This window comes from Hevea brasiliensis, chromosome 17, assembly GCF_030052815.1.
Source record: "Hevea brasiliensis isolate MT/VB/25A 57/8 chromosome 17, ASM3005281v1, whole genome shotgun sequence".
Taxonomy (NCBI): domain Eukaryota; kingdom Viridiplantae; phylum Streptophyta; class Magnoliopsida; order Malpighiales; family Euphorbiaceae; genus Hevea; species Hevea brasiliensis.
Genome location: NC_079509.1, coordinates 55676390 through 55693768, shown reverse-complemented (window position 1 = coordinate 55693768; position 17379 = coordinate 55676390). Strand labels below are relative to the sequence as shown.

At 33.7% G+C, this 17379-nt stretch overlaps 1 protein-coding gene and 2 pseudogenes across 1 annotated transcript; 2 read left to right on the top strand and 1 right to left on the bottom strand.

The window, feature by feature from the left end:
- LOC110646113 (2-(3-amino-3-carboxypropyl)histidine synthase subunit 1-like) overlaps nucleotides 1–17379 on the top strand; it is a 40706-nt pseudogene that overhangs the window by 4664 nt on the left and 18663 nt on the right.
- On the bottom strand, nucleotides 7152–10577 carry LOC110641719 (mitogen-activated protein kinase kinase kinase 20-like). Its single transcript, XM_058139033.1, has 3 exons — nucleotides 10450–10577; nucleotides 9531–10362; nucleotides 7152–7256 (listed from the first exon to the last, which is right to left on the bottom strand). The coding sequence occupies exons 1-3, from the start codon at nucleotides 10575–10577 to the stop codon at nucleotides 7152–7154; spliced, it is 1065 nt and encodes a 354-aa protein (XP_057995016.1).
- LOC131175389 (uncharacterized) lies at nucleotides 11893–16748 on the top strand (annotated as a pseudogene).

Genomic DNA, 17379 nt, shown 5'->3' with positions numbered 1-17379 from the left:
TCATATGTGGTCAGAATCCCTGAATTGTTTCTTGTAGTTTCTCTTAATCAATTATTTATGAAAATATCTCCTCATCAGTTGCAGTAGACAAATTGAATATGGAAAGCTTTTTCATGTAATATGAGAAGCTATAGAGAAGATGAGGCGAGTGTATCTACTCCCAGGAAGCTGCTGGCATCAAGCCACACAGAATCAAGAGCCCATATCCAATGGCGGTAAAATTTGCAGTGTGTAAAATGTCCCCAGCATCTGCATGTGGTGTTCAGCTGATCCTATCTCCTCTGAGTTAGCTTCAGCACATCATGTTTCTCAAGTTATTCTCTGATGGATGCACCAGCTACAAGGTACAGCAGCAAGGTTGCTTGAAGAGGTCATTAGCACTCATGACTGAATAGAGGTGAGCATCGGTTGGTTCAGTTTGGAAAATCAAATATCCAAATAAACCAAAATTTTTAGCAGGCCAAACCAAACTGAATTAGGGAGAAAATTGAAAAATCGAATCAAACTGAAAAAATTGAAATTTTTAGCAGACTAGACCAAATCAATCTGATTTGGTTTGGTTTGGTTTGATTCAATTTTATTTATCAATTGTGGTTTCATCTTGAGCTTGTTTTTCTTTGATTTATTTTGGACTCATTTCTTACTCAATTTTCTTTATATTTTATATTTTTAACTTTAATTTAAGATTTAATAATAATTAATTTTAAAAATAAATTATTCAGTTTGATTCTACTGATTTTTGGTGTCAGCTTCCCAGCGGTGCAATCATAATTCATCAATTCATAACAAATGTTTTTATTTTTTTTTTGGAAGAAATTTCTTGCAGTCAAGGATTTGTACCGTTCAACTTGTAATGAATGATGTCAAGTCAATGAATCTTTTCAATTGGCAATGTCTAGTAATTTTAAATTCATAATTATCAAAATAGTAAGCATATAAGATTTTTCTTGTATAGACTGATCTAATTTTGAACTATATATTTAAACCTTTTAGATTGAATTAATGGAAGTGATATAGAGGACAAATTGGTCGAGGAAGAAAGTCAGCTAGATGGAACGGTAGAGAAGCAAGACATTGAGAAGATGAAAGATTAGTAGGCACTCATTCTCTAAGAACATTGATGATTAATTTCCTAATGACTTAAAAATAATGTAATTGGATTCATCAATTGCACTCTGTTTTTATCAAGGGGCTTGTATTATTAATAATTATTTTGTCAACGGATAATACAATTGATATAATTCTTTTGTCAACATTCAGAGTTAAAATTTCAAAGAATCTCATTATCTAAAAATTGTGAGCTTGTTGAAATGTAAAAATGCATAATTTTCATTGTAGCAGAACTGTAACTCCATCTGGTCTGGTGAAGTAGAATCGCATCTATTTTCTAGTGCCACACAAAATTGATATTCAGCCATGATAAAAATTAGTCAATTTGCCTTAGTTTTTAGTCCATCATTGCTAAGCAAACTCTTTTCCTTTTCCGTGCAACCCATGTTAGTAGTATGCCCTAGAGCATATCATTTAGTATGTATCTTGTAGTTATTTTTATTAATAAAAGACATTTCCACTTTTCCGTTTACATAATATATTTATGTGTAATAAAAAAAGTACATTGATATTTGATTAGAAATTCTATTCTTAAGTTGTTAAGAATATGAGTGACAGTATTTCTAGTACAAAGTATCATAAATAGGTTCACAATCGAGGATACTTCATAATAAGGACATGACTTATCTAGAAAAATTGTATTCATGTTTGTTCCCAAATTATTTATATAAGATATAAATAAGATGGAATGGTGAGTCTCATGCCATATAACAAACATGATAGACACTTATACATGATAAGTAGGTCGAACCAGTGACATTTATGACAAGCACATTGAGTTTACTCTTGTCAATGCATTGTCATAAATCATATCAGTGCATATAATCTTTAGATCTGAAATAGCACAATTATCTTGTATATAGGTGGTTTGAGTTTGATACTGCTTTCATACTTGTACTATGTGTGGGTATATGGGTATGTGTTGGCTCCTACTAATTATATATGGAGGTAGGTGTTGATCAAGATGGAATCTGTTCCTCTAAGTAAATAGAGATAAAATCCTATGTTCATTTAATTGTTCTTGATATTTCAAGTTCCTGGCCTGGACAGATAGATTTAATCAGAAAAGAGTTTCTGATGAGAAAATCTTTTTAATCATGAACTGGAATTAAAAGAGAACATAATATTCATAGCAAATGGAGTTTGACATAAACCGTGACTCCAGCTTGAGTTGGGATTTTGTAACAGAGAGATTCTAGTGCATGGTAACATATGATTATAGGTTCATTTAAGGTAAACCTTATTACTGATTGGGTGGCCATGGCATACTATGCTAGGTGTTAACCATGGTCTATGAGGTGTATAAAATGATTTAGAGAAATCATTTATGGTAAGAAAGAGTTCTGATAATATTAAGAATTGATATCATATCTCATTGTCAATTAGTGATGAGCCTAGTGAGTCACACACATAAACAAGTTATCACCTAATTAAATATGATTTAATTAATTAATTGAAGAGTTTAATTGATTAATTAAATAGGTTTGGTTTGCAATTAGATTGCAAAGTCCCTAGCATGACTTGAAACCAAATCTAGATTATTGGATGTATAATATAAGTTAAATTTATATTTAAAGTGTTTAAATATGAATTTAATAAATGAGAAATTAATTAATAAAGATTAATTAATTGATTTATATTTGATATAAATTGATTAGAAGAAGAGAAATAATTATTTTGGGTTGAGAACTCAAAATTAAGACACAGAGGCATTTTGGTCATTTCTCAGGGTGACATGTGGCACCATGAGATGGTGACACATGGCACTACACATAAGCTTGCCAAATATTTTTTAATCATGTAAGATGATTAAAATTAAGATTAAATATAGGTTTGACACTTGGCACAATGTGATTGGGTAAATTAAACCTAAAACCAATCAGAGGGTGACAAGTGGCAAGGGTTTAATGTGTTGACCTAGCTATATAAGTGATGTTATGAAAAGAAAATAACATAACCAGCAGCCTCTTTCTTTGGTGCTGCCACCCAAGAAGGTTTCTCTCTTATTCATCTTCTTCTCTCATCTATTCCAAGAGATTAACAAACAATCTCTTGAATTAAAAATACTTGAAATTGTTTCTAGTGTTCTGTTTACATCTTTAATCTCTTAAAAGACAGAACTTGATTTTCTAAATAATAGAAAAAGCTTTAGAAGCTGTTCAAGGGCTGCCATATGTGTTCTTGGTATGGACAAGCTAGAGGGATAACATCTGGTGTCCTGAAGACGCATCTCAAAGGCGCGCAAATACACTGCAGTACATTAAGAGGTTAGTGTGTTTATTCTTGATTTAATCTAGGGTTCTAAAATTAAGCTGATTAATTTTAAAATCTTAAATGGCAAATACAGATCCAAAAACATATTAAAAGAGTTTTAATATGTTGTTTATCATTGAAATCAAATAGATAAAAATAAATCTTGCATGATGCATGTGACCCTATGTGAAAATTTTTGAATTCAATGGTATAAACTTGTGTTTTTCACGCTTCCGCTCCTTCAACCCATTCCTATAGAACCAAAATTCAGCCGTCTACATGTAGAACCCAAGCTCAGTGGGCTATCTACATAAGAAAATAAACCTTGTCCAGGTGAATCAGATAGTATTAGCTCGCACATGGACTTAACAATATCATCACTAAGGCTTGGTGGTGAGAGTTCTTGCTTTTCAAATGGTGAAGTAAGCTCTTCATCAACAATAAAATGATGATTTACTAGCATATTTGCTGTCCACCTCTCACAATGGGTCTCATGAAAAACATTTTTAAGAAATCTTTTCCTTTCTTTGATATGCTTTCTGGTATCTCAAGTGAGCTACCCTCAAAAGCCTGGCGAACTAATATATCTTCTACATCCAATTTTTGCCATGGTGGCTTTTCTGTGATCATCTCAATAACAATGCAACCCAAATACCAAATATCTAAAGTTGGTTATATCTTGACAAGCTTTACAGATTCAGAAGACATGTACAAAAGAGTTCCATGAGAAGTGGACTGGTAAAAGAATTTTCTTGAATCATCTTTATCAGGCTCTTTTTCCAAGCTAAAATTCCTAATCTTGAACTGAAAATTAAGGATGTTAACAGGTTTAAGATCACAATGAACATATCTATTATTTTATATGGATGATAATCCTTTAATAATCATCCAAGTATATCATCACATTCAAGCATTTTTTCTGACATATTTATTAATCAAGTCTACAAGACTAACACAAGGAACATATTTCAGTAATAAATTATAAATTGATGTGTAATTTTCACGACTCAAACAGTCTTCATAGTCTTTAATTCTATCCGCAGAGAAAAAGAATCTATTATCAGTGCACACTTCACAGTAAAAGTGGCAGAAATAATGTTGGTCGGTATGGCCAAGAAGACCGAGCCACAGGATCCCTTCCCGGAGCACTTCCGGCGAGCCCAATCCACAGTAAGCCAATACAGGTTGAGAATAGTGCAGTAGAATCCTTGGGTAGGCAGTCCTTTTCCTTGTAGGATTTAGTATGTATAATCCTTTTCCTTGTAGGATTTACTTTCAAATTCACAGTGTCGTTTGCCCTTAAAGAGTTGGCGTTTGATTGAACATCGTTTTTTTTTTTTTGGCGTTAAATAAATTCGCTGCTAACTAGAGGCAATTACAAGCACATAACTATTCAATGCCAATCGTCCGATGCGGTCTCTCTCTCTATTCAGATCCCCAATTTATATATCTGTGGTTACGGCTTTCAAATTTATTTCATCAATTTCAAAAGCTCGCAATTTTATCCAAAAATACGAGAGGAAATGGCGCTGAGGAAGTTCTACAGCGAGATAAAGGGGTTGAAAGTGAAGAAAGTGCCCAACTATGTAAAGCCGATGCTATCAATCGATTACGTGAAGAAATAGGTGCAGAAATCTTTGGACAATTACCACGGCAATGACATCAAGACCAGCTCCATTGATCCTCTCTACCGTGATGGTGGCATGATCTTTTCCAACCTTGTTGCTCTTCCGGAGGAGCACCGCCACTTCGAGCACTAGCAACACTAAGGAGCACGACCACTGATTCGTTGACTTATCAATTCATCATCTGTCAGTGATTCAGTGAACTTCCTGTGAGTTGATTTTACTAACATTGATTTTCTTGATGTTTTATTTTGTGTTTCTGGATATGGTAGGCAGCAAGATACTATTGATAGTTTTTCTCTTTTACACTCTGCATCTCATTGCTTCAAGAAATTTGAATCGTATACAGCAGAACAAAATGATTGTATGTCATTCTCTGGTGTCTTTGATCTACAATGAGTTTTATTAGAGATATCTTTTGCCTGCCATTGTTCGATGCCGTTGGTCTTACAATTTACAATATCTCTTCTACGTGTAGCTTGGAGCTTCAGTGCATCAGGAGTTAGAACAGCAGATGACCTCATCTGATATTCCATCCAAAATTCTTTGTCAAGTGATCAAAATTGATCTTCAGGTAGGTTTTGGCTCATCTGTTATATTCTTGTGGACTTTAGGCTGAACCTAAAACAGACCAAGTATATATCACTACTTCCTGGGCCTGATGTAAGCTAGTCTGTCTGTCTTACTTTTGCAATTGAAGCATCCATGAGCATTTTCATTGTGGCTCTTTTTATATTTTTGCCCCATATTTTCCTTATTATTTCCCCCTATATGAATCAGCAAAGAGAGTTTACTGGCACCAATCCTGAACTCCTGAAACCTGCAGAAAGATGCACGGGAAATTCATTTTAGAAAACGCATACTGCTTCGGATGTAAACAAGCATGGTACTTTAAATATTTATCAAAAGCATGCATAGGAATGTCTACCAGCATTGCTCAGTATCTAAAATAAATTATTGTTTTCTTCCTTGCTGTGTATTATGATGTGATTACTTCTCTCTCATTGATGGTTATGATTTTCCTCTTTGTTCAGGATATGCAGCAACAGACACCTTGTCAACAATTGATTGCAAAAGATCTGCACAGCAACGAGTGGCATTTTCAACATGTTAATCAGAGTAAGCAATAGTTACATTGCTATTTCGTGACACAATGCTGAATAATTGTCTAGAGACGGCAATTAATTAACTACATTGGCTGAAATATGCTTTCTATTATTTTGTTCTACTGTATACGATTGTTAATTGAGAATTTATGGAAATCGTGACATTTTTGTTTTTTTGTTATATCTATGCATTTAGAGTGGAGAAAAAGAATTCATATAGCCGACCCCAAATTTTTGGGATAAAGTCTTAGTTGAGTTATATCTATGCATTTGCATATGTTTAGACTTGCAACTAAAAGCTATACATGTTTCTGTTCTATAGGGTGTAAACATCAACTTGAACACCCAGTTGTAGAAAGTCAGAAGAAGGAAAGAACAATTTTAGTAATTTTTTTAGAGGTTAATTAGTTTCCTCTTTTTTTTTCTTGTATTACAAAGACTCCAAATTTTCTTTCCTATTCAAGAATTGTTATTTATGAATTGTACTTAGAAATAGGGGAGAGCAATTTTCGGTTTAAATCGAAAAACCGGATCGAACCGAGTCAATTCGGTTCAATCGGTTCGGTTATTTTCATAAAAAATAAAAAAAACTGAACCGAACCGAAATTATATATATATATATATATATATATATATATATCAAGGAAATCAAAGAAAACCGAACCGAACACTATGATTTGGGTTTTATCGGTTTAAATCAAATGGTCAATTTATAAATTTCGGTTTGATCGGTTTAAAACCGAACCAAACCGATATTTATCGGTTCGGTTCGGTTTGGTTCGGTTTTCTCTTATTAATCGGTTTGGTTCAGTTTTTTTAAAATTTTTTATTTTCGATTTTTTGTTTTATCGGTTCAGTTCGGTTTGGAACCGAACCGATCGTTTGCACACCCCTACTTAGAAATGATGAATATTATTACATGATAAATTTAATTTTTTGAGTTGTATTAATGTGTTCAATTTAGTTATTGTTTATTTAAATATTAAATTTACTTGCAAAACAAGAAAATATAACCAGATGTGAATCACACGAGCTATGAAAATGATTGCCATAAATATCACGAAAAAAAGGCATAAAAGTTAATAAAATTGTTAGTCATCATTATAAAACAATTATTAAAAATTAAAATTGAAATCAAATTCTTTAAACTGCCTCTACAAACCTTCTCTAATTCAATAATCATGATGGCTTGAATAAGCATTGAGGCGGTTTAAACTGCCTCTAAATCAAGTGTTGGGGCAGTTTAAAACGCTGTTATAAACCTCCCCTACACGATGACCTACCTAGCGCCCGACGAAATCGCCTCTGTCATAGAGATGTAGGTTACGGAGGTGGTCATGAGGCAGTTTTGTGAACTGCCTCAGGCAAATATAGGGGCGGTGCCTTGAGAAAAACAGTAGTTAATAGTGGAATTAAGGGATCATCTCATATTATGAACTTGTCAAGTCTTTGAGTGGGAAATTTACATGTGGATAATAATTATCTTGTTGTATCACTTTTTGAACATCTTCATATGATTTGCTTCTTCTGAGCTGCTGAAGGTAATAATTATTGTGGATCTATCAGTGCAATGATTTGAATATCTCTAAAATCTTAACTTTATGGCATTCACGGATGAGTGACCTTTGTTAACACAGAAAAGTGTCTTAAAATTGTCTTGACAGCATGAATTAGTATGGGGTAAAAGGAAAAGACAGAAAAGGGATTGTTCTTTTAGTGCTATCTAGAATGACAATTCAGCTTGTTTGTATTATTCTTATTTTATTCTGCAAGAATAAGTAGCATCTTTTCATTAATTGATACAAATAGTGTGCAAAATAAACAAGTTCCATTTATTCTCACCTCATTGTTTTCTCTTTGACTATATTGCAACATACCAAACATGACACAATTGTATGACCTTTCATCATTATGTGGACTCAAGGCTGTCTTCTATAGTTGATATTTCCAGGGCACCGCCCATCTCTTTTTGTTGAGGACATCCTTGGAAGTAATTAAATCCTTATTGCTTGCTTTCTAATGTAACTTCCTATTGCTGAAATATCTTTGTCTGTAAATTGTTAGGCCTGGAATGCACAAAACGGTGGAGCTGTGGCCATTCTGGTTTTAGATGACAAGAATGAACCAATGATTACAATGGACACCCCTGAAGAAGAAAATGCAGATGCTGACTATCTGCTAAGATGTAAATGAGCTCTGTACACGTTTTGTCCTTGTTGGAGGCTCCACCAGGATTTCAAAGTATATATATATATATATATATATATTGTTTAATTTTATATATCCCTTAATAAAATTATGGTGATTTTATTTTATTCAAATATGAGTCATCAGGTGGGTAATAGATAATTTTATAAGATACAAGTCGCTTTCCAGTAAGCCATGAGTGGATGGAAAGATGAATTGAGTCGGGTCCTGAGTGTTTAAGATAAGCTGCTATAAATATGGTTTCTGCTATTCTATGTCAGGTTAAGCTCATACAATTTGAAAAGCAAGTTGCTGTGGAAAAGGACCTTTGAAAATGTTCTACAGCAACTCCATTTTGCTAGGGATCTTGTTTCTGCTTGGTCAGGCTAAATTTGAATAGCGTTCATGCGTGGAATTCTTGAATAACTAATATGCTCGAGATGAGGATGTAATTTTCTCAATCACCATTTCACCACAAACGCTACAACCTAGCAAGTGATGAAAGCTATCTTAACACTTGCATGAATTCAATAATCATAAATGGTGAACAAAATGCGCTATTAACACCATAAGCTCTTTTTTATTGAATATTCAGGATTGATTTGGGGAAGAAGATGAGTCATCAACTTAATGATAAGGATACTAATAAGCAACCTGTACCAAAGAAGATAATTGGAAAAATTCCCAACTTGATATTACTAAGAGAATAGGAGTTGAGAATGAAAAATTAAGAGGTGGAATTGAGGCTGAATAAATTGGTGCAAACTTATAATTAATGGAAGGGATATAAAGGACAAATTGGTCGAGGAAGAAAGTGAATTAGATGAAATAGTAGACAAAGAAGGCACTAAGAACATGAAAGATCAGCAGGCACTCATTCTCCCAAAACATTGATGATTAATTTCCTAATGACTTAAAAACAATGTAATTAGATTCATCAATGGCACTCTGTTTATTCTTTTCTTTTCTCTGTTGCTATGAGAATAGAAAAAACGACACTTTAATTAGAAGACAGCAGATGATTCATGATTTGGTAATACAATTAATATAATTCTTTTGCCAAGTAATCAGAGTTAAAATTACAAAGAATCTCACTATTAAAATTACAAAGAATCTCACTATCTAAAAATTGTGAGCTCATTGAAATGCAAATATATATATATCTGCTGGTTCATTGCAGTAGAATAGCATCAATTTTCTAGTGCCACAAAATTGATATTCTGCCACGGTAGAAAATCAATCAATTTGCCTTAGTTCTTAGTCCATCCTTGCTAAGCAAACTCTTTTCCGTTTCCTTGCAACCCATTCCGATAGGACCAAAGTTCAGCCGCCTACATGTAGAACCCAAGCTCAGTGGCCTATCTGCAGAGGAAAATAGACCTTGCCCAGGTGAATAATCAGATAGTATTAGCTTGCACATAGACTTAACAACATCATCACTAAGGCTTGGTGGTAAGAGTTCTTCTTGCTCAAATGGTGAAGTAAGCTCTTCATCAACAATAAAAGGATGATCCAATAACATATTTGCTGTCCACCTCTCACAATGGGGTCTCATGAAACAAATTCTTAAGAAATCTTTCCCTTTCTTTGACATGCTTTCTGGTATCTCAGGTGAGCTACCCTCAAAAGCCAGGCGAACTAAGATATCTTCTACAACCAATTCATGCCATGGTGACTTTCCTGTGATCATCTCAATAACAATGCAACCCAGTGACCAAAAATCCAAAGCTGGTGATATCTCAGCAAGCTTTACAGATTCAGAAGACATGTACAAAGGAGTTCCACGAAAAGTGTACTGGTAAAAGAATTTCCTTAAATTGTCTTCGTCAGGCTCTTTTGCCAAGCCAAAATCCGCAACCTTGAGCTGAAAATCTTGTTGATCAGAAGGGAAAACAATGATTTTGGCAGGCTTAAGGCCACAATGAACATATCCATTGTTATGTATGGATGATAACCCTTTAAGAATCATTCGAGTGTATCGTCTCACATCACATTCAGGTATTTTTCCTCCATATTTGTTAATCAAGTCTGCAAGACTACCACCAGGAGCATATTCTAGTAGTAAGTTATAAATTATCATACTATTCTCATGACTCAAACAGTCCCCATAGCATTGAATAATTCCTTCAGAGCCAAAAAGACTAAGCAAAATCTTCAATTCTTTTTACATAGAGAAAGAATCTATTATCAACGCAGACTTCACAGCAAGCAGTGGGGAAATAATGTTGGTCTGTATGGCCAAGAAGACAGAGCCGTAGGATCCCTTCCCCAAGCACTTCCCACGAACCCAGTCCATAGCGAGCGAATACAGGTTATAGTGGATGATGAGCGAGAATAGTACCGTAGAATCCTTGGGTAGGTGGTGTATATAAATAGTATATATAATCCATTTCCTTGTAGGATTTAGTATATATAATCCTTTTCCTTGTAGGATTTAGTATATATAATCCTTTTCCTAGTAGGATTTATTTTCAATTTCTTTAAGGAAAGAAAGATAAATATATTAAAAGCCCTTGTGAGCATACAATTATATCTTTAAAGTTGTTATTTTATTCAATTAAAATAAAAAGATATGCCCATAGTAACATTAAATAAAAAAAAAATTTATAATCTTTGGAAGAGTGAGAACAATACAGTATATAAAATCCTTGGATAAATAGTACAGCATATATAAATAATATTTAGAATCCTTTTTCTTATAGGGTTTTTTTTTTAATTTCTTGTAAGGAAAGGAAAATGATAAACATTATAAATTTTTTAATACAATTTAATTTATTAAATTAGTATAGGTGTAAACACAATATAATTTTTAAAAATCATTTTTAGTAACTAATATTTTATAATAAAATTATATTTATTTATTTATATTTATTTTGTAATGACTCGATTATGAATGATTTATTTAAATAAACTCAAATTTTAACTAAAAAATTAAATAAATAAAATTAATTTTTTAAAATAATAATATTTTAATTTAAAACACCGAATGTTTTACATAATAATTTAATATTTAATTTTAATTAATTCATATTTTTTATGATTGACTTAAGTTTATAGAAAAATAAAAACAAAAATAACTCAACAATTTACAATAGCTCAAAATTAAATAATTCAAACCTAAATATGCTTGTAATATATATATATATATATATATATATATATATATATATATATATAATTTAATAAAATTAACTACCCATCCTTTTATTTTAAAAAATACATTAATTAATCTTTATTTTTTTTATTTTTACTTTTTAAACTCTCCATCTAATTTAAATAAAATTTTTGTTAGTTAATGTGTTCAAAAGACTAAAAAATTATTATTATTATTACGAGGACTAAATAATTCAAAACATAAAAAATAAAGGGACTATATAATTATATTTTTTAAATTATAGAAATAAATAAAATTTAAATTAACATTTAAAATAATTAAAAGAATTAAAAAATAAAAAAATAAAAATTAGGATTAAAAAGTTAATTTTATTAAAATAAAGATCACATAAAAATTTCCCGATTTGAGATTAAATTAATTTAATTTGGATTCTAAACCAAAAAATGAATGCCCAAAGCCCTAACCAATTATGGGCTACAAGTCATAATCTAAATTCGGTTAATACCTTTGGGGTAGTCTCCAACCAATCCAAAACGACGATGGATCGACGCATCACGTTAGCAGAAGAACCCTGATGTAGCTGTTTCCACCTTCCACAATCACAGCCATTACACAACACCACATCTCTATACTTGCAATCCACGGCGACCTTAGACGAAACTATGCAAATCAAACCGAAACCAGTGCCGAAACGTTTCGTCAAAAACCAAATCCCAGAAACTATCCTCAACGACTCATCTCCCAATGCCGCCATCTCCCTCTTGCCCTCCAACTACAACTTGGAAGTCCACAATTGTGTCTGGCGCATCCGCTCCACCAGAGCCAAGCGTCTCGCTCTCCAGCTCACTGAGGGACTGCTTATGTATTCGCTTATTCTTTCGGATATATTCACCGCCTTCGCCGGCGTTAGCCACTGTTTCGTCCTCGGCGACGTCACTTATGGCGCCTGTTGTGTGGACGACCTCTCCGCCTTGGCGTTAGGTGCTGATCTTCTAATTCACTATGGCCATAGCTGCTTGGTCCCCATCGATGCTACGAAAGTTCCTTGCGTTTACGTTTTTGTTGACTTTAAAATCGATGTTGAGCGCCTGATTAGCACCATCAAACTCAATTTGAATGATAAAAAAAGCATTGTTCTCGCGGGTACTATTCAGTTCGCATCTGCGATTCGAGAAGCAAAGCCTGAGTTGGAAAAGCTGGGCCTTTCGGTTTTGATCCCTCAATCGAAACCCTTATCTGCCGGTGAAGTTTTGGGTTGCACGGCACCCAGAATATCATCGAAATCTGTAATTGGTAGTTTCAGTGACATGGTTGTGGTATTTGTGGCGGATGGGAGGATCCATTTGGAGGCGTTTATGATAGCTAATCCAGTTATTATTGCGTTTAGGTATGACCCTTATCTGGGAAGCTGTTTCTTGAGGAATATGATCATCAAGGAATGAAGGAGACGAGGAAGAGGGCAATAGAGAGGGCAAGGGAAGCCAAGAGTTGGGGGATTGTGTTGGGCACATTGGGAAGGCAAGGCAATCCGAGGATTTTAGATAGGTTGGAGAAGAAGATGAGAGAAAAACATTTTTCTTATACCGTTGTTTTGATGTCAGAGATTAGTCCTACTAGGATTGCCTTATTTGAGCAATCTGTGGATGCTTGGATTCAGATTGCATGTCCTCGGCTCTCCATTGATTGGGGAGAGGCATTTGAGAAGCCTCTTTTGACACCTTTTGAGGCAGAGATTGCTGTTGGGGATTTGCCAGGTTGGTGGGAGAAGGATAAGAGTGTAGTGGCAAACTCAGGGTGATGCAATGGTCTTGGATGTGGGCACAGTAATGGATTGTGTTCTGGATGTGGTAATGAAGCTGCAAAGGATGTAAAGGGTGTGGGTGATTCTCTTGCTGGTGATTATCCCATGGATTACTATGCTCAGGATGGTGGGGAGTGGAATTCCTCTGATTTGAAGAAAGCGACTCGCCCTATAAGAAGAAATGTGGTGTCCTCTACCAGTGATGGTGCTGCTTTGTAGCATCACTGCCTCATAAGGATTGTATTACATTTGCTTTGTAGCATCATTAGCCCATAAAGATTTTATTACAGGTAAGTATGTCCAACTTTGCTTATGTGTTTAATCTTGATGTTTTAGAATATGAAGGTTATTTTTGCATCTGTTTTGCCCTTGGTTCAATTTTGGTTTTGGAAGAAGTATGGATTTTATTTATTTATTTATTTTAATCTATCCTGAAGGATTGATTCAAAAATAGTAATTCTGTAGAATGTACAGACTAAAGTACTTGTCTTAAAAGTGGTATCATGATCACTTGGTACAACTGCACTTCAAAACAAGCTGATCTTAGAAAAATACTAGGATGTTGCAGCTACATTGACAAACAAAAATAAAAATACTAGTAAATAACCGTTTGATGTTAGTGAAAGATGCTCTGTTAACCTCTATGGATATTAAATTGTTATGCTTAGCTGAGATTGACAATGGGAAGAAAAATGTTGCTAGAAATTATGCTGAGCTGAGGCAGACAATGGGAAGGAATCATGAAGCTGTTATGAACTTGAGTTTGGATAATGTCCAAGGGCTGCTGGGTTGAGGTTTATTATTGTTTTTGCCTTTGTGGTTGCGACCTATTGTGCAAGAACTAACGGTGCTTGTTATAGAGAACTGTCCAGTCTCTGAGTATTTAGGAGATTCAATTCTGGAATGAACTTAGCTGCCCTTTAGTTGATTTCAGCTAGCTTTTAAATACAAAAATATAGCAGAAAAACCAACAAAGATTCTCCAGTTTTTAAATTACTTTAGTTTATTTGCAGAAATAGAAGTTTAAAATTTAAAACTCAAATAGCCACATCTAATCCAGCTTCTTTTTCCCATGTGAATAGCGCCTGTAGATCTATCTAAAGTGGGTATCCACTATCCGCCTTAACTGAATTTCCCTGTTCCATATTGGAGCTCATAACAGATGCCCTATAAAAGATTAAGCTATTAAGATTAACCAACTTATGTCAAAAACATTGAAAAATAAGAGGAGATTAGCATCAGGAAAAAAACCACTCTAAAATCTATCATTTTGCCACATTGAATGCAGAAGATCTCAGTAGAAAATAAAAATAATGGAATAATGGACTAAAATGGATATGTTGCCCATGGCAATTGTTCTATTGCTCAAATCCAAGTCCTAATTCTAGATTAATTGTTTTCTCTTGAGAAATATCTATAAAAATAGGAACCTACTTCTCAAACCCAATTTTGGAAGGCTCAACCATCCACTTAGGACCTTACCAATAAAGAAGATAATAGGACTTCATTTAGCTCCTCATTGTAGGGTTGAGCATTCAGCAGGTCCTATTCAGTTCGAAATTTAATAAAACTGAACTAAATTCAACTGAATCCATTTCAGTAGTTAAATCAAACCGAACAGAAATAATTTGATTTGGATCATTGGTTTTTAATATTAACACACACACACATACACACACACACACACACAATTCCAGTCAGTTTCATTAATTTGTTTTTTCCCTCCTAAACCAAACCTAATTGAATTAACATTATTACTTGCAAACTAAATCAAACTGGAAAAAGAAAAAAAAAAAAACCAAATTCGATTTGTTTTTCCGATTTGAACTGAACGATGCTTACTTTAATGGCATAATTTTAATTATTAGCTCCTAGGATAATTCCCTTTGGCAAAGAATGCGGGTGTATCTAGCAAATTCAAGTGAAACTTCCATATCAAATTCCCAATTTAATTCACTTGACTGATAAATTGGAGTGCCAACACTTTCATTTATAGAATTAGAGATTAGCTCGCTTTGTTAATCGTCTGTACAGAGAGATCAAGTTTTTTCAGCACTTAAACTTGATAGAAACATTTTGGATTGCATTAAACTAATAATCAAATGCATGACTTTACCCTAAGTTATCTCAATACTGAGATGAGGAGGGAGGCCCTCATCTTTGCTTACCAATATGAGCCCTTCAATGCCCAACCAGTCTCAAGTAACTGGATGAGAAATTAAAGCTTTACTTCCTCGGTAATAAGATCATCTGTTACATAAAATGCATTGTTCTCTTAGTTTTACTTTTCTGTATGTCTATCTTTTGTAATCATATGTGGTCAGAATCCCTGAATTGTTTCTTGTAGTTTCTCTTAATCAATTATTTATGAAAATATCTCCTCATCAGTTGCAGTAGACAAATTGAATATGGAAAGCTTTTCCATGTAATATGAGAAGCTATAGAGAAGATGAGGCGAGTGTATCTACTCCCAGGAAGCTGCTGGCATCGAGCCACACAGAATCAATAGCCAATATCCAATGGCGGTAAAATTTGCAGTGTAAAATGTCCCCAGCATCTGCATGTGGTGTTCAGCTGATCCTATCTCCTCTGAGTTAGCTTCAGCACATCATGTTTCTCAAGTTATTCTCAGATGGATGAACCAGCTACAAGGTACAGCAGGAAGGTTGCTTGAAGAGGTCATTAGCACTCATGACTGAATAGAGGTGAGCATCGGTTGGTTCAGTTTGGAAAATCAAATATCCAAATAAACCAAAATTTTTGGCAGGCCAAACCATACTGAATTAGGGAGAAAATTGAAAAATCGAATCAAACTGAAAAAATTGAAATTTTTAGCAGACTAGACCAAATCAATCTGATTTAGTTTGGTTTGATTCAATTTTATTTATCAATTTTGGTTTCATCTTGAGCTTGTTTTTCTTTGATTTGTTTTGGACTCATTTCTTACTCAATTTTCTTTATATTTTATATTTTTAACTTTAATTTAAGATTTAATAATAATTAATTTTAAAAATAAAATATTCAGTTTGATTCTACTGATTTTTGGTGTCAACTTCCCACCGGTGCCATCATAATTCATCAATTCATAACAAATGTTTTTATTTTCTCTGGAAGAAATTTCTTGCTGTCAAGGATTTGTACCGTTCAACTTGTAATGAATGATGTCAAGTCAATGAATCTTTTCAATCGGCAATGTCTAGTAATTTTAAATTCATAATTATCAAAATAGTAAGCATATAAGATTTTTCTTGTGTAGACTGATCTAATTTTGAACTATATATTTAAACCTTTTAGATTGAATTAATGGAAGTGGTATAGAGGACGAATTGGTCGAGGAAGAAAGTCAGCTAGATGGAAGGGTAGAGAAGCAAGACACTGAGAAGATGAAAGATCAGCAGGCACTCATTCTCCAAGAACATTGATGATTAATTTCCTAATGACTTGAAAACAATGTAATTAGATTCATCAATTGCACTCTGTTTTTATCAAGGGTCTTGTATTATTAATAATTATTTTGTCAATAGGTAATACAATTGATATAATTCTTTTGTCTACAATCAGAGTTAAAATTACAAGGAATCTCATTATCTAAAAATTGTGAGCTTCTTGTAAAAATGCATAATTTTTATTGTAGCAGAACTGTAACTCCATCTGGTCTGGTGTGGTAGAATCGCATCGATTTTCTAGTATCACAAAATTGATATTCAGTCACGATAAAAAATTTAGTCAATTTACCTTAGCTTTTAGTCCATCCTTACTAAGCAAAATCTTTTCCTTTTCCGTGCAACCCATTCTTATAGAACCAAAGTTCAGCCGCCTACATGTAGAACCGGCTTGGCGGTGAGGGTTCTTGCTTCTCAAATGGTGAAGTAAGCTTTTCATTAACGATAAAAAAATGATTTAATAGCATATTTGCTGTCCACCTCTCGCAATGGGGTCTCATGAATTTTTAAGAAATCTTTCCCTTTTTTTGACATGCGTTCTGGTATCTCACGTGAGCTATCCTCAAAAGCCTGACGAATTAATATATCTTATACATCCAATTTTTTCCATGGTGGCTTTTTTGTGATCATCTCAATAACAATGTAACTCAGAGACAAAATATCCAAAGTTGGTGATATCTCGACAAGCTTTATAGATCTAGGAGACATATACAAGAGAGTTTTATGGAAAGTGTACTGG

Excerpts from the sequence above, each read along its gene's own strand:
- LOC110641719 (XM_058139033.1), bottom strand. The coding sequence starts at position 10,577 with ATGGACTGGGTTCGTGGGAAGTGCTTGGGGAAGGGATCCTACGGCTCT. Across the intron at positions 10,363-10,449 it reads ATAATAGATTCTTTCTCTAT|TATGATAATTTATAACTTAC; the intron begins GTAAAAAGAATT and ends TCATGAGAATAG. Across the intron at positions 7,257-9,530 it reads AGGATGGACTAAGAACTAAG|GTTTGTAGAGGCAGTTTAAA; the intron begins GCAAATTGATTG and ends GAATTAGAGAAG.